The 16070-nt window shown below is 49.6% G+C and overlaps 1 protein-coding gene across 1 annotated transcript; it reads left to right on the top strand.

Annotated features, from left to right (window-relative positions):
* The first annotated feature begins 1062 nt into the window (after nt 1-1062).
* On the top strand, nt 1063-3090 carry IER5 (immediate early response 5). The gene has a single exon (XM_059675553.1). The coding sequence runs from the start codon at nt 1300-1302 to the stop codon at nt 2212-2214; it is 915 nt and encodes a 304-aa protein (XP_059531536.1). The 5' UTR covers nt 1063-1299; the 3' UTR covers nt 2215-3090.
* Nucleotides 3091-16070: the final 12980 nt, after the last annotated feature.

Here is a 16070-nt window from a genome sequence, read left to right as displayed (position 1 = left end):
CTGGGGTTTAAGTGGGACTGACTGGAACTGACTCTCCAGGAACCCAGTCCAGGACCCTGGACAACCCTGTGGTGGTTCTGCCCTAATGTCATGTACTGAGGGTCAGTAGATGGTTGACTGACCAGAAAATTCTGGAACACCCTTCCCCAATGTTTTTACCTTGGCACAAAATGAAATTATGACATCACGATGAGAACACAGGACTTCTCTATTTATATTCTTAGAACTGGCTAGATTTTTCCAAGGGTGACTAGTCAGCCCTCCTGCTGGAGAGAAATCATTGTGGAGAATCTGTACCACCTTCCATGGCAACCTATGTGACAACTGTGCTTGTTGGTAATTCTAGAGAACAAAGTGATAGGTGCTGGCCTTTGTGCCTAGACACAATTTCTTGATAAGCAACAAAAAATGTAGGAACTTTTAGAACCTCCTTTTTCTTTTTTTCGGGTTTACAATTAACAGATGAGAGAGAGAGAGAAAGAGAGAGAGAGAGAGAGATTGATTTTCTAGGGGGCAAGGAACTCATACAAAATTAGTATCTGCTAAATACCGTGCAGTAATACTATGTTGTTATCCAGGGATATCCCTTGCCACGTTTTGCTATCATCTCCACTTCTGCCAGGGGTGACCAGAGCCTTTCAGGTGTGCGCCGCCTTGGAAATGGAGGCGGGGCGTGGGGTGATGAGGCAAGGGATCCGGACTTGATTGCAGAGCAAAGTCCACCTGCACGATGCAAGTTCGAATGGTTTGTTTTGCTTTGGTTCTGGCAAGCCAGCGCCCAAGCCAGAACCTTTTCCTACAAACAATACAGGGGCTAAACCTCCTCCCCTATCACCTACTTTCTGAGCCCAGGCGCCCCACCCGCCTGTCGCTCTCCGCCTGCACTCCGCGTCCCCTTTAAGAGCCTGCTCCGCGGGACTAACGTTCGAATGGCTCTGGCGCCCCTCCTCGGGCTCCGATTGGCCGCGCGCAGCTCGTGAGGGCGTGTCGGCCCGCCCCAGAATGGTTGGCGGCCCTTCGCGATTGGCGGGTGGGGAGCTTATAAAAAGCGCCGGGCGGTAGGGCTGCCCTCAGTTAGCGACCGGACGGGAGGCTGGGCGTTTGTCTGCACTGGAGGGGACGTAGGGGTCAGTGAGCGCGTCATCGAAATCGGTCTCTCGGCGTCGTCTTCAGTTACCGAGGGTCCACCCCTGGGGCCGACTTCCTGAGGCCTCCGACTCCTCTCCCGGCGTGTGACCGGGAGCCCGGGCTCAGCCGTCACCCCCGCGCCCGTCCCCCGGAGAAGGGTCGGCAGGCGGGATGGAGTTCAAGCTGGAGGCGCACCGCATTGTCAGCATCTCGCTGGGCAAGATCTACAACTCGCGGGTCCAGCGGGGCGGCATCAAGCTGCACAAGAACCTGCTGGTCTCCCTGGTGCTGCGCAGCGCCCGCCAGGTCTACCTGAGCGACCCGTGCCCCGGTCTCTACCTGGCCGGCCCCCCTGGGATCCCCCTGCAGCTGCCCGCGGAGCCGGCGGCCGGGCCCTCGGCGGGCTGGGGAGAGCCGCCCCCGCCGCCCGCCCCCGCCGCCGGGCTGGAGACCGAGCCGCAGCCAGCACACCCCGCGGCCCCAGGCGCGCTGCGGGCGGGTGACGCGGAGCCCGCGACGACCGTGACCTGCGCCAGGGACACTCTTCAGGGCGGAGAGGCGGCGGCGGCGGCAGGGGGAGCCGGGGACCAAGCCGGAGGCTCGGACGCCTTCCCGGAGGGGCCCCGGGAGACTCGTCGCGACTGTCGCTGCCCCCCAGGTGTGGAGGGCCAGCCCGGGGCGCCGGGCGCGGCTCCCCACGGTGACTGCTGCGCGGAGGACGAGCCCCCTGCGCCGCCCCCGCTCGGCCCCAGGAAGCGCCCCGCGGCGGGGGCGGGCGGCTGTGGCCCCGCGGGCCGCCCGGCGCCCGGCTCGACCCCGGTGAAGAAGCCCCGCCGGGACTCGGAGGAGCGGCCGGGCCGGGCGGAGGAAGGGGAGGAGGAGATGGAGACCGGGAACGTGGCGAACCTCATTAGCATCTTCGGCTCCAGCTTCTCGGGACTCCTACGGAAAAGCCCGCGGGGCGGCGGGGAGGAAGCCGAGGGCGAGGAGCGGGGTCCGGAAGCTGCCGAGCCCGGGCAGATCTGCTGCGATACGGCGGTGCTGAGAGACATGAGCCCGTGGAGCACAGCCATCGAGGCCTTCTGAGACCCCGGCCCGCGCGGCTGGAGCTTGAGCATCGGGCGTCCCGACGGGAGAATGGGCTCCTGCCGGCCCCGAGGGCGCCCCGGAGACCGCCGGCGCCGACCGCCCGGGGAGACGGGGCGCTGCGGGGCGGCCCGGCCGCATCGGCCTCTCTGGGGACCTCTCTTGAGACTGGGGAGCGTAAGGCTTATCGCAGGAGGACGGCCGTTCATGTGTGTGTCTGTGTGTCTGTGTCCGTCCGTGTGTTTCGTGAATTAAGACTATTCTGTCCTCCCGGAATGCTCGCCCTGCCCCCGGCGGAGGAGAGGGGGGCCGACGGGGACTTTCCTGCACCGCCCCGCCAGGAGGAAGCGGCTCACCGGGCCGGGAGTTCCCCCGCGCGCCCGCGGCAGGAAGGGACTTCACACCCGCGCGGCCCGGAGCGGCGTTTCCTCGCAGATTTCATCAGACGAGAGCGATTCGGTCTGGAATAGAGACTCGTGTGACTTCTCCCTCCCCGCCTTTCTCTCGCCCAAGAAACGTTTTGACCCCCCGATTATCCTGGGAAAGGGGACCCCACAGGGAAAAAAGCTTGATGGACTTCACAGAAGAGTTCAGGCTTGGAAATACGGAGTTCTAGAGAAAAGATCTATTTTTAAAAGCTCTAGCTCAAAACGACTACACAGTGCTTTTAAAAAGTGTTTAATGCAACAGAGTTTACAGACAGAACCCCTAAGCGAAAAGACCTTACGGTTTTGTAGATATGGTGACTCCAGTCTTTGTTGTATAAAGGTTGGGGGAGCTGGTTTTTTGTACAGTATTTTCTCCTTCGTTGTATGGATTTTTGTATAAAAATGTAACTTCACGTGTCTGACACGTATTAAATATTTTGAAGCAACATCACTGCCTCCTTGTCTGTAATCACCTGTCTGGGTTGGGAGGGAGGCGAGGCGGGGAACTATAGTCCCGGCTGGGAAATGGAAGGTGTGGCCCTTAATATCAGGCCGGCACAGGCCGGGGATATTGTCTGCTGACTTCACTAAGTATCAGGAGACTCGTTTAAGTTTCTCCCCATCAGAGGCCTGCGAGTAGATACTAATATCAGCGGCCTGCCAGTTTCTTTAAACTCACCACTGCAACTGCCTTTTTCAAAAGTCAGTTTAGGACAGTTTTACTTTTTACAGCTCAATCTGATGGTGTCTTAATATTAAATAACCCAAGTACCAATTTTTGAAGGTTTTCCCATCCACAAAAATGTTTTTCACTAACACCTTTTTGTCTCCTGTTGAGCTATATAACGTCTCTCAGGTTTGTTATTGAAAATAACTCACATATGAAGGAAGCCGATGATACTGATTTGCCCAGCTGCTCAGGCCCACCTCTGCATTCCAGTGACTGTCAGGGTAGCATTTTTAATGCTTTTAACCGTTTGTTGTTATATCTGTAGAAAGTGAAAGGAAATTGCTTGTGTCAAATCAGATAGGGGAGGAGGCCTAGGAGGACTAAGCAAATTCAACTTATTTAGCAAAACTTCCTGATTTGTTTTTGTCATCCAAACGGTGACATCAGTGTTTGGGTGGTTGTAAACACATAGGTGTTTACAACACAGCCAGGTCATCAGTTCATTTCACTACAGTTACTGCATTTGAGAGAGCTTTTTGCCCAAGGAAAAATATTCAATATTTGAAAGTTATTAAATAATCTATTTCAGAAGCAAACCAATTGAAGAGCAGTTTCTTAAAATAAGGTTGTTAGTACTTTGAAATATGGCATTGGCCTATGAAGCTTATGAATACAGAGAGTGTTTGAGAGATGGGAGAAATTGAGGAAAGATTAGACAAAGTTTTAAGTAAAAAGTTAGGGCCTTTGAGCAAAAGGAGCATATGAATAGCGCTTTGGCCTTCCTAAACTCCTGATTATATGAACTTCTGTCACAGCTGAGTAGGCCAGTGCTTTGATATCTTTGTGAACCTATTGGTGAGTCATTAAGCATAAGGAACTTTCTACTTTATGCCCCATCACCATAATATATTCATAGAATTAAACATTCTCTAATCAGGGTCTTGTTAAAATTGACTTGTCTGTCTTTCAGAGATAGCTACTTAAGTTCTGTTAGAGCCACAAGAGATCCATTGAGTGCTGACTGCTTAAACTGAAAGAGGTGTCCAGGGCCTTAATTTTGCAAACATTTCCGGTTGCTAGAAAGTAATTCCGATGGCGTGAACAGCTATCTCAGTGCATTTTCATATTTGAGAGGGGGTGACCTTTGTTTTGTACAAGAGAGTTGATAGGTTTTAGATGAGACGAAAGTTCCTGTTGGTCCTTGTTTTCACATTAAGATGAACCAGAGGACCAAGTGTCTGCTTAATTTAGAGAATATAAATGGACATATTTGATAGTTAGGGAGGTACAGCTTTGTAGGAATTCAGAAAAGGCCATCCTTTTTGTTGCAGAAGCAGTGTGTGTAATGGTTAGAACATGGGCTCTGGAGCCAGACTTCCTGGGCTTGTATCTTGGCTCTGCCATTTATTAGCTTGAGGGCCCTTGGACAAGTCACTTCATCTCTCTGTGCCTCCGTTTTTTCAAATGTGAAATTGAAATAATCATACCTACCTCATAGAGTTGTGCAAATGAATGAGTGAATGCCCGTAAAGTTCTTAGAAAAGTACCTTATACATAACAAGGTACCTTATACATTCAATTGTTAAGTTAATATTGTTAAGGTAGAAGTGAATTCTGTATATAAATTAGATATGATTAAAGAATTGTATAATTTATAAGAAAGGAGGGGAAAGGAGAATCTATTTTTTAATTATCCTGTCTGTGAATGCTGGGTTCTTTTATTCTTCTATTTTTCTCTGGACACTTGACAGTCCCAAAGCTTAGTTCCATCAGCATACTGGTAGTTTTGCTGGTTGGCAAGTCTCACACCAACCTAGCAACTTTCCTGATTGTAATCAAACAACTCGATCTTCAGGGAGGAGTAAGCAGGAGTGAAAACACTCAAGGAGCAAAGATCCTGTTGACATGCTTTCTGTGGATGAGCAAAGGGGAAGAAAATAGCCCACAGAGTTATTTTTAGCCTGAATTGCTTGGGCATAGAATGTTTCTTAAGCTGTTGTTAATTGATGGGTCCTGGAAAAGAGCTTCCCAGTGCCAGGATAGGGTTATCACACACAACTAAATCAGATTCAGTGTGGCTAGAAATGAAGCAATACTGTTAGTACCTAACTGCTTCTTCACCACTCTGCGAGGGACCTGTTCTCTTGATCAAATTAACCTTAGCTCTGGGCTGGGGGTGGGGGTGGGAAGAAATTAACAAAGAATTTATATGCACATATGTATAACCTATGGACAGGCTATAGTTTGGTGAAGGCCTGAGGAAAAGGAGGTATGGGAGTGGAGAGGATCAATGGGGAGGGGAAATGGGGTCATCTGTAATTCTTTGAAAAATAAAGATAAATTTTAAAAAACAACCACCTTATTTTCGGGGGGGGGGGGGTGGCGGGGCGGGGGCGGGGGGGAGTGCTTTGTGACAAGCACTCCAAGAAGATCACTTGAATGATGAGTAAAGGTGTTAAGTTTTAGTACAGTACTTCTCAAGCATGCCTCTTTCCAACTGTTTCCCACTCGGATTGAACTTGGGGAAAGGCACTCATTGATGGGCAGCTTGAACTGCTCTGCAGTGATCGGGTTTGCTCTAAGGGACGTAAAGCAGTGATAATAAACCTTCCGTTCCTACCATTCATCACTGATTGGGTTTTGGGGTGGGAAGTGACAGAGAATGGGCCATTTAACAGCAACGTTGGTAGAATGCTTCTCAGAATAAAGATGTAGTAAATATTGGGAACAGAATTAATAATGACAAAACTGCTCCATCTTGTCACTGGATTAGTCTGAGTTTCTTACTGCAACTTGCTAGGCATGACAACGCAGCTTAGAGCCTGTGAGATGGGGTCGAAAGGCTAATGCCCACTGTGACATGGAGTTTGATGGACATTTATTTCCTTATACTTTTTAAAAGTAGAGTTAGTTCAGTTCACTGAATAACCAAAGAACTTCTGATCTCTTGCCCTAAATATTTTATTCTTGTCCTGTTTGTGAAATTTTTATTCTCCTAGACTTGCTTTCATCCCAGCAGTTACTGAAAGAAAACGAGAATGAAAAGAAACGCTGATCCAACCCTCCCGTGACCATGAAAGAAGCCATTACTATTAGGTGCAGAACTCCAGTGGAGAGTGAGGGCTGCTTCCCAGGATTCCTGGCACTCTTTCCAGTAATGAGCAGTTTGTCTCTGAGCCTTTGAACCATTGTTCGAATTTAAAATTCTACCCAGTGGAAAGCTTTGGGAGCAAAAATATAGTAGAAGCAGAGTTATGTTAGGATTCATTGTGATCTTAACTCATGCCCTCGGAGTTTTTCAGACAATTATTGAAGGTACAATAGAGAAGGGAATATGTGAGAGCAGAACGTGTAAAAGGATACACACAGCTAGCAGAATGCTTCCTTCCTCATCCAAACACAGTTTTTTTCCCATTGCCTGCCATCCACCCCCACCCCCAACCCCAGCGGGGAAAGAGGGTTGTAAAAATAAAATCCCTCTCTAGCAATTGCTCTCTCCCAGAGGAATATAGCCCAAAGCATCTTTGCTGGACTATATCCTGGGGTTTAGCTCAGACTTTTGGAATCTTACATGCAGGGCGGGAGAAGCCTCTGGGGACTGCATTCCTGAAAGGGCCTCTCTCTCTCCCCTGCTCTTCTGACCAGCTGCATACTCCACCACTGGACCCTGCCCACTTATGGGGAAAGATGCTGCCCACACATGGGCAGGTGACAAAGAATATTGGCTGTCAGCTTTTGAAAGCTGCTGGAAGGAAGGCTGGCCCCGAAACATGATTCTTTTAGGGGATTGGTATAAAGTAGGCCTGTGATATTTGTTGGTAAATCTACTTATTTTTCAAAATATGTTTTTATTGATTTCAGAGTGGAAAGGAGAGGGAGAGAGAAAGAGAGAGACATTGATGATGAGAGAGAATCATGGATCTGCTGCCTCCTGCATGCCCCCCACTGGGGATTGAGCCGGAAACCTGGTATATACCCTGACCAAGAATCGAACCATGACCTCCTGGTTCATAGGTCGACGGTCAACCACTGAGCCACACCAGCCAAGCTAAATACACTTATTAATAGCTTTCTGGTCACAAGAAGCCCCTGTGTCTGTGTGATAAGCCACACCCCTAACTTATAGGATGAAGGTGAGACTCACCTTCCCCTTTTCTACCCATTTAGCACCAAGTCAGCCCTAGCCCCAGCTCTCCACTTTTCCCCTATGAACTGGGCCTCTGAGCGGCTGTCCCAGCCCAGTCATTCCAGTAGATGCCAAGGCACAGCTCCGTTCAGTTTTTCTAGAACTCAGGGAGGTGCCAAAAGCCATGTGTTCCCATCTGTTCATTCTTTGACCTGCTCCACCTCTCGAGTCTTGGAGAAGGGCAGCTGCTAGGAACTTATGTCTCTTGGTAAAGGAAAACCTATCGCCTCTGCTCAAAGCACTGAAGTCCCTGTGGTGCAGGATTTCCCACGGCTGGTCCCCACACTTTCCTGCACCCAGGGTACCACCCACTGGAGTTTTTCTCCACCTTGATCCACACCTGCTTGGCTTTTTCTTTCTAGCCAGTTGAGCATCCTCCTGCCCTCTGTGGCACAGATACTTCCTTCCGTGCGGTGCTGCATTGCTTGTCCTCTGTCTGTCTGGGTCTAAGTCTCTCCTGCCCTCCCCTCCAGAAGACACTGGCGTTCATTGTTTGCCTGGGGAAGAGTCTGGGTGCTCAGGGAAAAGCTGTGACCGGGAATGCCACCATCCGCTAAGAAGGAGCAGAGTTGGACTTAATGACCTTGACACTTGCAGAGTTTCCTGAGACTATACAGCTGTGGTAGCTGGTCACCTAACCCTGGAGCCTCACCAGACCCCCAATTCCATCACAATAGCTGGGGGTGGGGGTGGGAGTAGCCATCCTAGAAACAGCAGCAGCTCTGAAAACCATCCTGGCTGGCGGCCAGATGGAGGGAAGGAGAGGCTAAGGCAGGGCAGCCCAGATACCGGCTACACAGCACTTCCCACCCCTTTCCCATTCCTGGGGCTGCATGCGCTGCTTTCTAGAACAGAGAACGAATCCCAGAGCTGCTCTGTGAAGAAGACCCAGAAGCACCCCTGTGCCTTGTCTTCCCCTTGAGGCTTTGATTGACTAATAGAAACTTTTAACTGTGAGTTCCAGAAGTGGGAGTGGCCCTGGTTCTAACTCACTGGACACACGCAGCAGGGCTGACCAGCAGGAAGTGAGCTAGAGTCTCAGAGAGTCTGAGAGAGAATGTGGGGCAGAGGGCAGTCACCAGGAGGAATTGCCATCGAGTCAAGTTCTGCTCAAGAAGGTCAGCTGTGGGCCATGAATCCCGGGAGGATCCCTCCACGCCCCCACCCCTTCCTCCCGCTCACCACTTTTCTTTCCCCTTGGCTTGTTCCAAGCCACCATCTCCCATTTCTTCTAACAACTTCCCAGTTTTATTTTTGTTTTGGAAAAGGGTGAGAGCGCCTTGGCATCTGCATTTATCCCCCCCCCCCCCTCTCTCTCCCTCTCTCTCTCTCTCTGACTGTGTGACCTACTTTGGAGACTGGAGTTGCTTTTCTTTTTATGGCCTTGGGAGAAATCCCTGAAAGCAAAGGTTCCGTTTCAGAGGCTGAACTGCAGGTACCTGGGACGTTTCGCTCAGGTGGTTATTACTCGGATTTCTGTGGGTTTCTCCCCACCCTACTCCCTGTTCAAAATGTATTTAAAGAGTCTCTCCTGGTCTGCACTGGGGAGAGCAGTTGTAAAGATGCTGTGGGGCGATTCTGGCCTGTGGGCTAGCCCAGCTGTCGGCTTCCGGACCTTTAGACACCTCAGCACCAGGCATCGGGCTTCCTGACATGGAACAAGCAGCTCTTGGAGGCCCTTGAACTCCCCACTCTGAGAAGGGGGGAGGGGGAGATAGAGAGGGAGGGTCTACAGTATCAGTCAGGAAAGAGTAAACAGCCTAGAAGAGTGAGTGAGGAAGTGAACTTGAATGGTCAAGTGAGCCCCCCCTCCCCCCAAGCAGAGGCAGTGATAGAACCCACCATGGACTGGTTTCCGGGACTTCTCTGAGCAAGGGACCTGTGGACCAGAATCTGAAAATGTGACTCACTACTTGGAGAGTCACTCCACTTTTTTTGGTTTCTATTTATAGTCCAAAGGGGGGGAAAAAGTATCCACTTGCCTCACAATTGTGACTTGGAGATAAATCAGTGTTTGTAAAGCAAAGATAGAAGCTATAAACAACTCAGCCCTGGGTCCCATCTATTAAGTATTTACAGGAACACCCAGAAGGAACTCATCAAGGCGGAATACAAAGATGCAAACCGCAGGATCTGGCCCTCAAGTCAGATTACATTCCAGAGGAGATGCAAAAACAACAGAGAACCCAAATCTGACAGTAGGTTCTCAAAGTAAGGTGCAGGGGCCAGCAGCGTGGGTTTCATGAGGAGTCAGCCAGAAGTGCAGAAGCTCGGCCCACCCCTGATAGCGGACTCTGGCATTTTTACAAGAGCCCCAGCAGCTATGTCCACTGACCTCAGGGTCAAGGGTGAACTTCGCAGCTTGAGGTCACTCAAGGCTTAGCTCCCTCTGGCCATTCCTTCCCTGCATGCTTCCTCCAGCCACAAGATACCACCTGCAGGCCTCTGGGCCTTTCAAATGCTGCTCTTCAGGGGGGAACATTTAGAGATGGTCCTTAAAGCAAGAGCATAAACTCTCCAGGTGAGAGAGGAGGGCAGAGACTAAGGATCTGGTGAGGGGGAAGCCAGAGGTAGGGAATGAACTGGGGAGGGGGTGCTGTCAGCCAGAACAGTTTGTGGAGAGGCGGGAGTAGAACCAGAAGAGATGGGCAGCAGAAAAGGAAAATGACAACAAAGAAAATGCCATTGAACTAAAGCTTGTCATTGGTGAATTTGGGGAGCGATTCCGGTAGAAGAAGGTAGAGAAACCTCGATTATGAAGGGAGTGGACGACAGGATGTGGAAGCTCTGGCTATATCCTCCTCCCCAACAAATTTCACATAAAGCGCAAAAGAGAACCAGGGTGATGGCTAGAGAGGACGTTGGGCCAATTCAAAGGGCCTGCGAATGTCTAAGACAGAAGCGTGGCTGCAGAAACATCGATATTGAGGTGAACGGGGCCTGAATCTATAAACTGCTAAGTATGGGCCTCTTATCAGAAGGAATCAACAAGTTCTTTTCCTTCTCCTATCAAATGAAAGGAGACTGGAGACACCAATGAGCCACTCCAGGGATCTAGTTAGTATCAGCAGCCGCATTCTCTTCCTCACTCCAGCCCTGACTCTTGCAGCTTAAACTCTGGCATACCAGTTGGCAAGGTAAACAAACTAGGAGAGGTTCCTGGGAGGATAAAGGACCACTCCCCAAACCCAGTGCCGCCAGCTACTCATCTAAACATATATATTTCTGATGCTTTGTCCTTTTTACACTAATTAGGAGTTTAAAACATATTGGGATGCAGGCGTGTACAGAAATCAGGATTTGGTATTCTTCTCATCAGAACACACACACACACTCCCTCTCTCTCATAGCCTGTTCTCATTCAGAAAGCCAGTTATGAATGAGCAGGGTTTCCTGGGTAAGAAATGATCTCTTCCTCTCCTCCCAAGCAAGTCTGACCTCATCTGTCCTTTTCAGTGCTAAGGTGGATTAGTCTGCGGCTGAGGACAGGCGAAGACATGTCCAACAGAGGCTCCGGGTCTGAGAGAAGAGGAGGAAACAGCAGTTTCAGGTCTCCGAAGGCAACTGCTGAGAGGTTAAGGAGATGAGAGCAGGAGTGGGAGAGGGGAGAGGGGTGGGTGGGTGGGGAAACAAGAGAGACAGATGTCTGTGATGGTTTCAAGAGAAGCACTAGACTAAAATAAACTCAGAGTCAGAAAACGGAGAATGTGAGAAAAGGAAAAGGTAGCGAGTGGACGAGAACTGCAGTGCATTTGATGAAACGGAGCCCCGACCAGATGGAGAAAGAGCCTCATCCCCCAGCGAAGTCCTCTGGAGTCGGGGGCTGAAGGGGGGAGTGTGTGTGCAAAAGAATTAATAGCTCTCCTTGGTGTGGGAGCATTTGGTGCTAAAGCTGTAAGAGATTTACAAAGCAACATCATTACCGGACCTTCACCACAATTTTCTGCAAGGGTAACAGGAGTCTTTGCATGCCTAGACCACCCAGAGACAAAACTCAACCCAGAGCTCAAAATTCCTGCAGTCTGTTTGCGCCCTGTCCTAATTAGCTGACGCTATTTCTAAAAACAGACCATCTCCTCTCACAGATCCTTGCAGCCCTTTCCCCACTGCTATACACACCCAGTGCCTTCTCCTGACTTCTGTCTGCTTCTTCCACTCAAGGTGCTTAGGCTGCAGACCTTGGCCTCACCCCTCTCTCCTCACCCGCCCCCCCTTGCCAACACATCCAGACACTTGCTAAAGCTTATAGCATTACCTTCATTCACAGTGAAGCTCATTTCCACTCCTGCCTCCCAGTCCCCACTGTCACCTCCTTCATTCTTTACTTCAGGCCCTTATTACTTTAGTCTGTTCTCCCCTTTCCCTCAACGCCCCCTTTCTCCTAGCCCCACTTTAGAACTAATAGATTATGCATCTTACAAATATTGTTTTGGTGATGTTGTCAGTCTCTGACTCAAAGCCTCTATGGCCTCCATGAATTCCTCTGCCTGGCATTCAGCCTTTCATTCAATCATTAGTTATCATCCACTCTGTGCCAAGCACTGAGTACAAAATGAGTGAGGAACTGGGTGCCTGGGGGGCAAGAGGGATGGAAAACTCATTACAGTTCAGGCTTAGTACTATGGTGACTCAAGGGATATTGATGAGGGGTACTTAACCCAGACAGAATGTCAGGAAAGGGTTCCTGGAAGAGGAGGTCATTTCTGTGCTGAGTCTCAAAAGGCAAAGTGAAGAGGAAAAGCATTCCAGGCAGCTAGAGCTGCATGTGCAAAGGCCCTGAGGCCAGAGAGCTGATAGTGTCTGGACATCATAAATGCTTCATTATGGTTGGAACATGGGTGTGAGAGTGGACATGGCCCCAAGGATTAGGAGAGGTCAGACTACAAAGGCCAGGCATGCCATGCTAGGGGTTTGCTCATTTTGAAATATGAAGGCTTTTAAGCAGGGGTGGGATACTATCAGATTTGCATTTAGATCCATCACAGGCTGTCTTGTGACAGGACTGGGAATGGAAGAAGAGGAAAGACTGGAGGCAGAGTGAGGCAGGGGCCAGTCAGAAGGCTGTTCAATCATCCAGGTGAGCCCAGCTGGTGTGGCTCAGTTGGTTGAGTGTCATCTGATGCACCAAAAGGTCACTGGTTCGGTTCCCAGTCAGGGCACATGCCCAGATGTAGGGAGCACGTGGGAGGCATTGATGTTTCCATCTCCCTTTCCTCCCTCTCCCTCTAAAAAATCAATAAAAACATGTTTTTAAAAAATCCAGGTGAGAAATGACTGGGGCCAGTAGCAACAGTGACACTTCTCCGGCAACTATTGAACATTGGCTTGTATTGTTATTTATGTCCATGTGTTTTAATTTCCTGAAATTCCTTACCTCTTTCTTCCCCATCCAGTTGTAAATTTTTTGAAGATAAGTGCTGGACCTTAATCTTATCTATGTAAAGGCCTTCCTGTGCCAGGATCTACAATGATGTCAGTTGAGAGAAAGAAAGTGAAAAAATGGGGACTAGCCTACAAGTCTTGGGAGGGAGCCCACAGCCAAGAGAGAAAGGAATGTAAGGTTTCTTTCCCGCCAACCCCGCAATTCCTGCTGCCAGCTGGGTTCCCACTCCTCTTTCTTCCTAAATTGTCTTCCCCAAAAGGATTTGACGGTTGTAGGGGTATTGAGTAGGAAGGGAAGCGGCACCCTCTGATTCTTTCCCCTTCTCATGGTATAGACAAAGAGCAGCGATGTTGACAATGGCCAAGCCAAGAAGGATGCGGCAGAACAGAGCCTTCTGCCTCTCAGCCCTGGGACCTGCTGCTAAGGAGGATGGCGTTGCACTTGGGAAATAGGCAGAGGGTGGAGACCAGTCGCGGGGAGGAGCTGGGTGGGAGGGGGGCTGCCGGGAAGGCAGCTGCCTCTGAGGCAGTGAGCAGGATCTGATCATTTAAGCCACTTCTCTGGTTACCCTGCTGTCTGGTAGGTAATTGCCTGTTTACTCGCTTCCAGTTCTCAGAGGCTGTTGGACTCCTGCTGTTCTGGGAGTTGTGGGCTTACTAACCCCCCTTCTCCCCTCACCTTCTCCACTGTATTGAACCCACTGGGAAGAAACAAAGACCAGAGTTCAAGTTCTAATGAGGTCTCCAGTGAGGGAGAAGTGATAGTCTTCATTCCTCCCAGACAGAGAGATGTTGAAATCCCAGAACAGCTCTTAAATTGGCTACCCTTTGGGGGCAGGGTCGGGGTGGGGGTGGGCAACTTGGGCCTCTGGAGTGGATTTCTGGGAGAGGGGCTTGGAGTGCAAGTAGTGCTACTGGGCTCATTTCTTCCCCAACCCACAGTCCCCCTCCCCCCAGGAGGGCATTTGAGTGCAGCATGTAATGAACCCCCGAAAGTTAGAGTGGATTAAAGATGTGATAAACACAAGTATGCAACTTGTACTCAAAGAAAACAGTAGAAGATAAGCCGATCCTCACGTGTGTGACTATAACTGGCAAGAACCTGGACTAATGCCCCTCAAAGGGAACGGATGGACATTAACTAAGTGCGGTGTCTGCATTCTGCATTTCCATGGTGAGGAATGGTCAAGTATTCGTTTACGTGAGACTTCCTGCGACTAGGGACCCGAGATTCTGTGAAAACAGTGACACCTTGCTCCTAAAGCTATCGCTATGCAATCATCTCCTAATTAAAGCACATTATCGCTTATTTACAAATAGTTAGGGCTGCAATAACTAACCAATAGGAGGCCCCGGGTCAAACAAACAAAGGTAATTTACTGTAGACTATCAACATGAACCTAATTGATGAGTTTACTCTTGCTTCTCCTTAGGGAGATTAGGTCCTTAAGGTCTCAGCCTTGGTCTCTGTTCAAGTTCAGTTCTCCCCTTTGGCCAGGGCTCTGAGGAGGCACCCGGAGTCCTTGACTGGGAGGAAAAATTGCAGTATCTCCAATGGCATCTGGGGCATCTCTGCCTCTTCTTTTCCTCCACTGTCCCCTGCTCTCAGCAGTCCTTGTGACTCCCCTCAAAGCCATGTTTTCCCAGGATTCCCCTGCCTGGACCACTTTCCCCACATGCCTGCTGGACCAGTCACTCCTTGCAGACATTTCTTGCTGTAACTATTTGTTCACATGTTTCTTTTCCTGACCAGACTGTGCCCTCCCATCCTCTAAGTCACATTCATCTTTCTACCCCCATAATCTAGATCAGAACCTAGCACGTGGTACGTACTTAGCATTAGTTGGCGAGATGATGTCTGGGGAGACTTGAGTCTTGGTTTGGCCATTTGCAATCAGTATGACTTTCAGCAAGTCACTTAATCGTTCTGAGTTTTAAATTCTTCGTTTTAAATTCTGTCGATTCCAACTCACAGTTACAAATTAAAAATGAAACAATGGTGGAAGTGCTGAACAAAACGCCAGGTGGTGGAGGTGATAGGAGGGCCACTCGGCTCCAAGCAAAGACACACCTGTCTCAGTATCTTCAGGCTGCCATGACAAAAGACTGGGTGGCTTAAACAACAGAAATTTATTTTCTCACAGTTTTGGAGGGTGGAAGTCTGAGATCAGGGTGCCAGCATGGTTGGGTTCTAGTGAGAGCTCTCTTCCTGGCTTGCAGACAGCTGCCTTCTCATCAACTCTTCACAAGGTGGTGGTGGGGAGGCCACAGTCCTTATGACCTCACTTAACTTTACTTATTTCCCAAAGACCCTGTCTCCAGACACAATCACATTGGGAGTTAGGGCTTCAACATATGAACGAGGAGGGCATAATTCAGTCCCTAGTAAATATTAAATGAGGTTCAACAGTACATAGAACCCTTTAGTCCTGCCCCAAGACCCCCAACTTGCAAATCCTGAGTCCAAGCACCCTCTTGTCTTGCTCTCTGGACAACAGATTGTCTTTCTGGTCCTGTGTCAACATCTGTTCTTTCATAACTCCCTGCCTGTCTGTTATTGGGACTGCTCTTCTGGGCTTGGATCTGGGTGCCTTCACTTGGGGTGTGTAGTAATTGAAGCTATCTTTTAGGCTGAGAAGTAAAAAGGAAGTCTGTTACTGCTTGGTTGTGTTTTTTTTTTTAATGCCAAGGATATAGGCGTGGCCCTGGAAAAACAGCTCAATTTCTCTTTGAGGGGATTTCTTCCCTGATTCAGAGGAGACTGGCGGAGGTGGTCTGTATCTTACGAGGGTATCTGGAGAAGTAACCAGCAGTGACAGGGAAGCATTTTGCAGCTACAGTATATGAATCATGACTTATGTATCTATTTATAGATGTCCCAATCACGAAAGCAATGTGTGGCATATCCTATATGGCTTATGGAGAATTTTTCAAACATTAACTCATCTCATCCTTACAACCACCATCTCACAGATGAGGAGACTTAAGCGTAAATGGCCCAGCAAGTCTCATGCCTAGGTCCTCTGACTGTACACCCCCCAATTCTTTCCTCCATACCAAGGTAATCCCACGGTACCAGGTCCAAGAAGACATACGGCTCTAAAGACCAGCAAAGTCGAACTCGTTATGTTCCTCCACTGTGACCATACATAGCTGCCACCCTTGTTTTATTCACCACATACGAATCTTT

The sequence above is a fragment of the Myotis daubentonii genome, chromosome 18, assembly GCF_963259705.1.
Source record: "Myotis daubentonii chromosome 18, mMyoDau2.1, whole genome shotgun sequence".
NCBI lineage: Eukaryota > Metazoa > Chordata > Mammalia > Chiroptera > Vespertilionidae > Myotis > Myotis daubentonii.
This window is presented reverse-complemented; position numbering and strand designations above follow the sequence as displayed.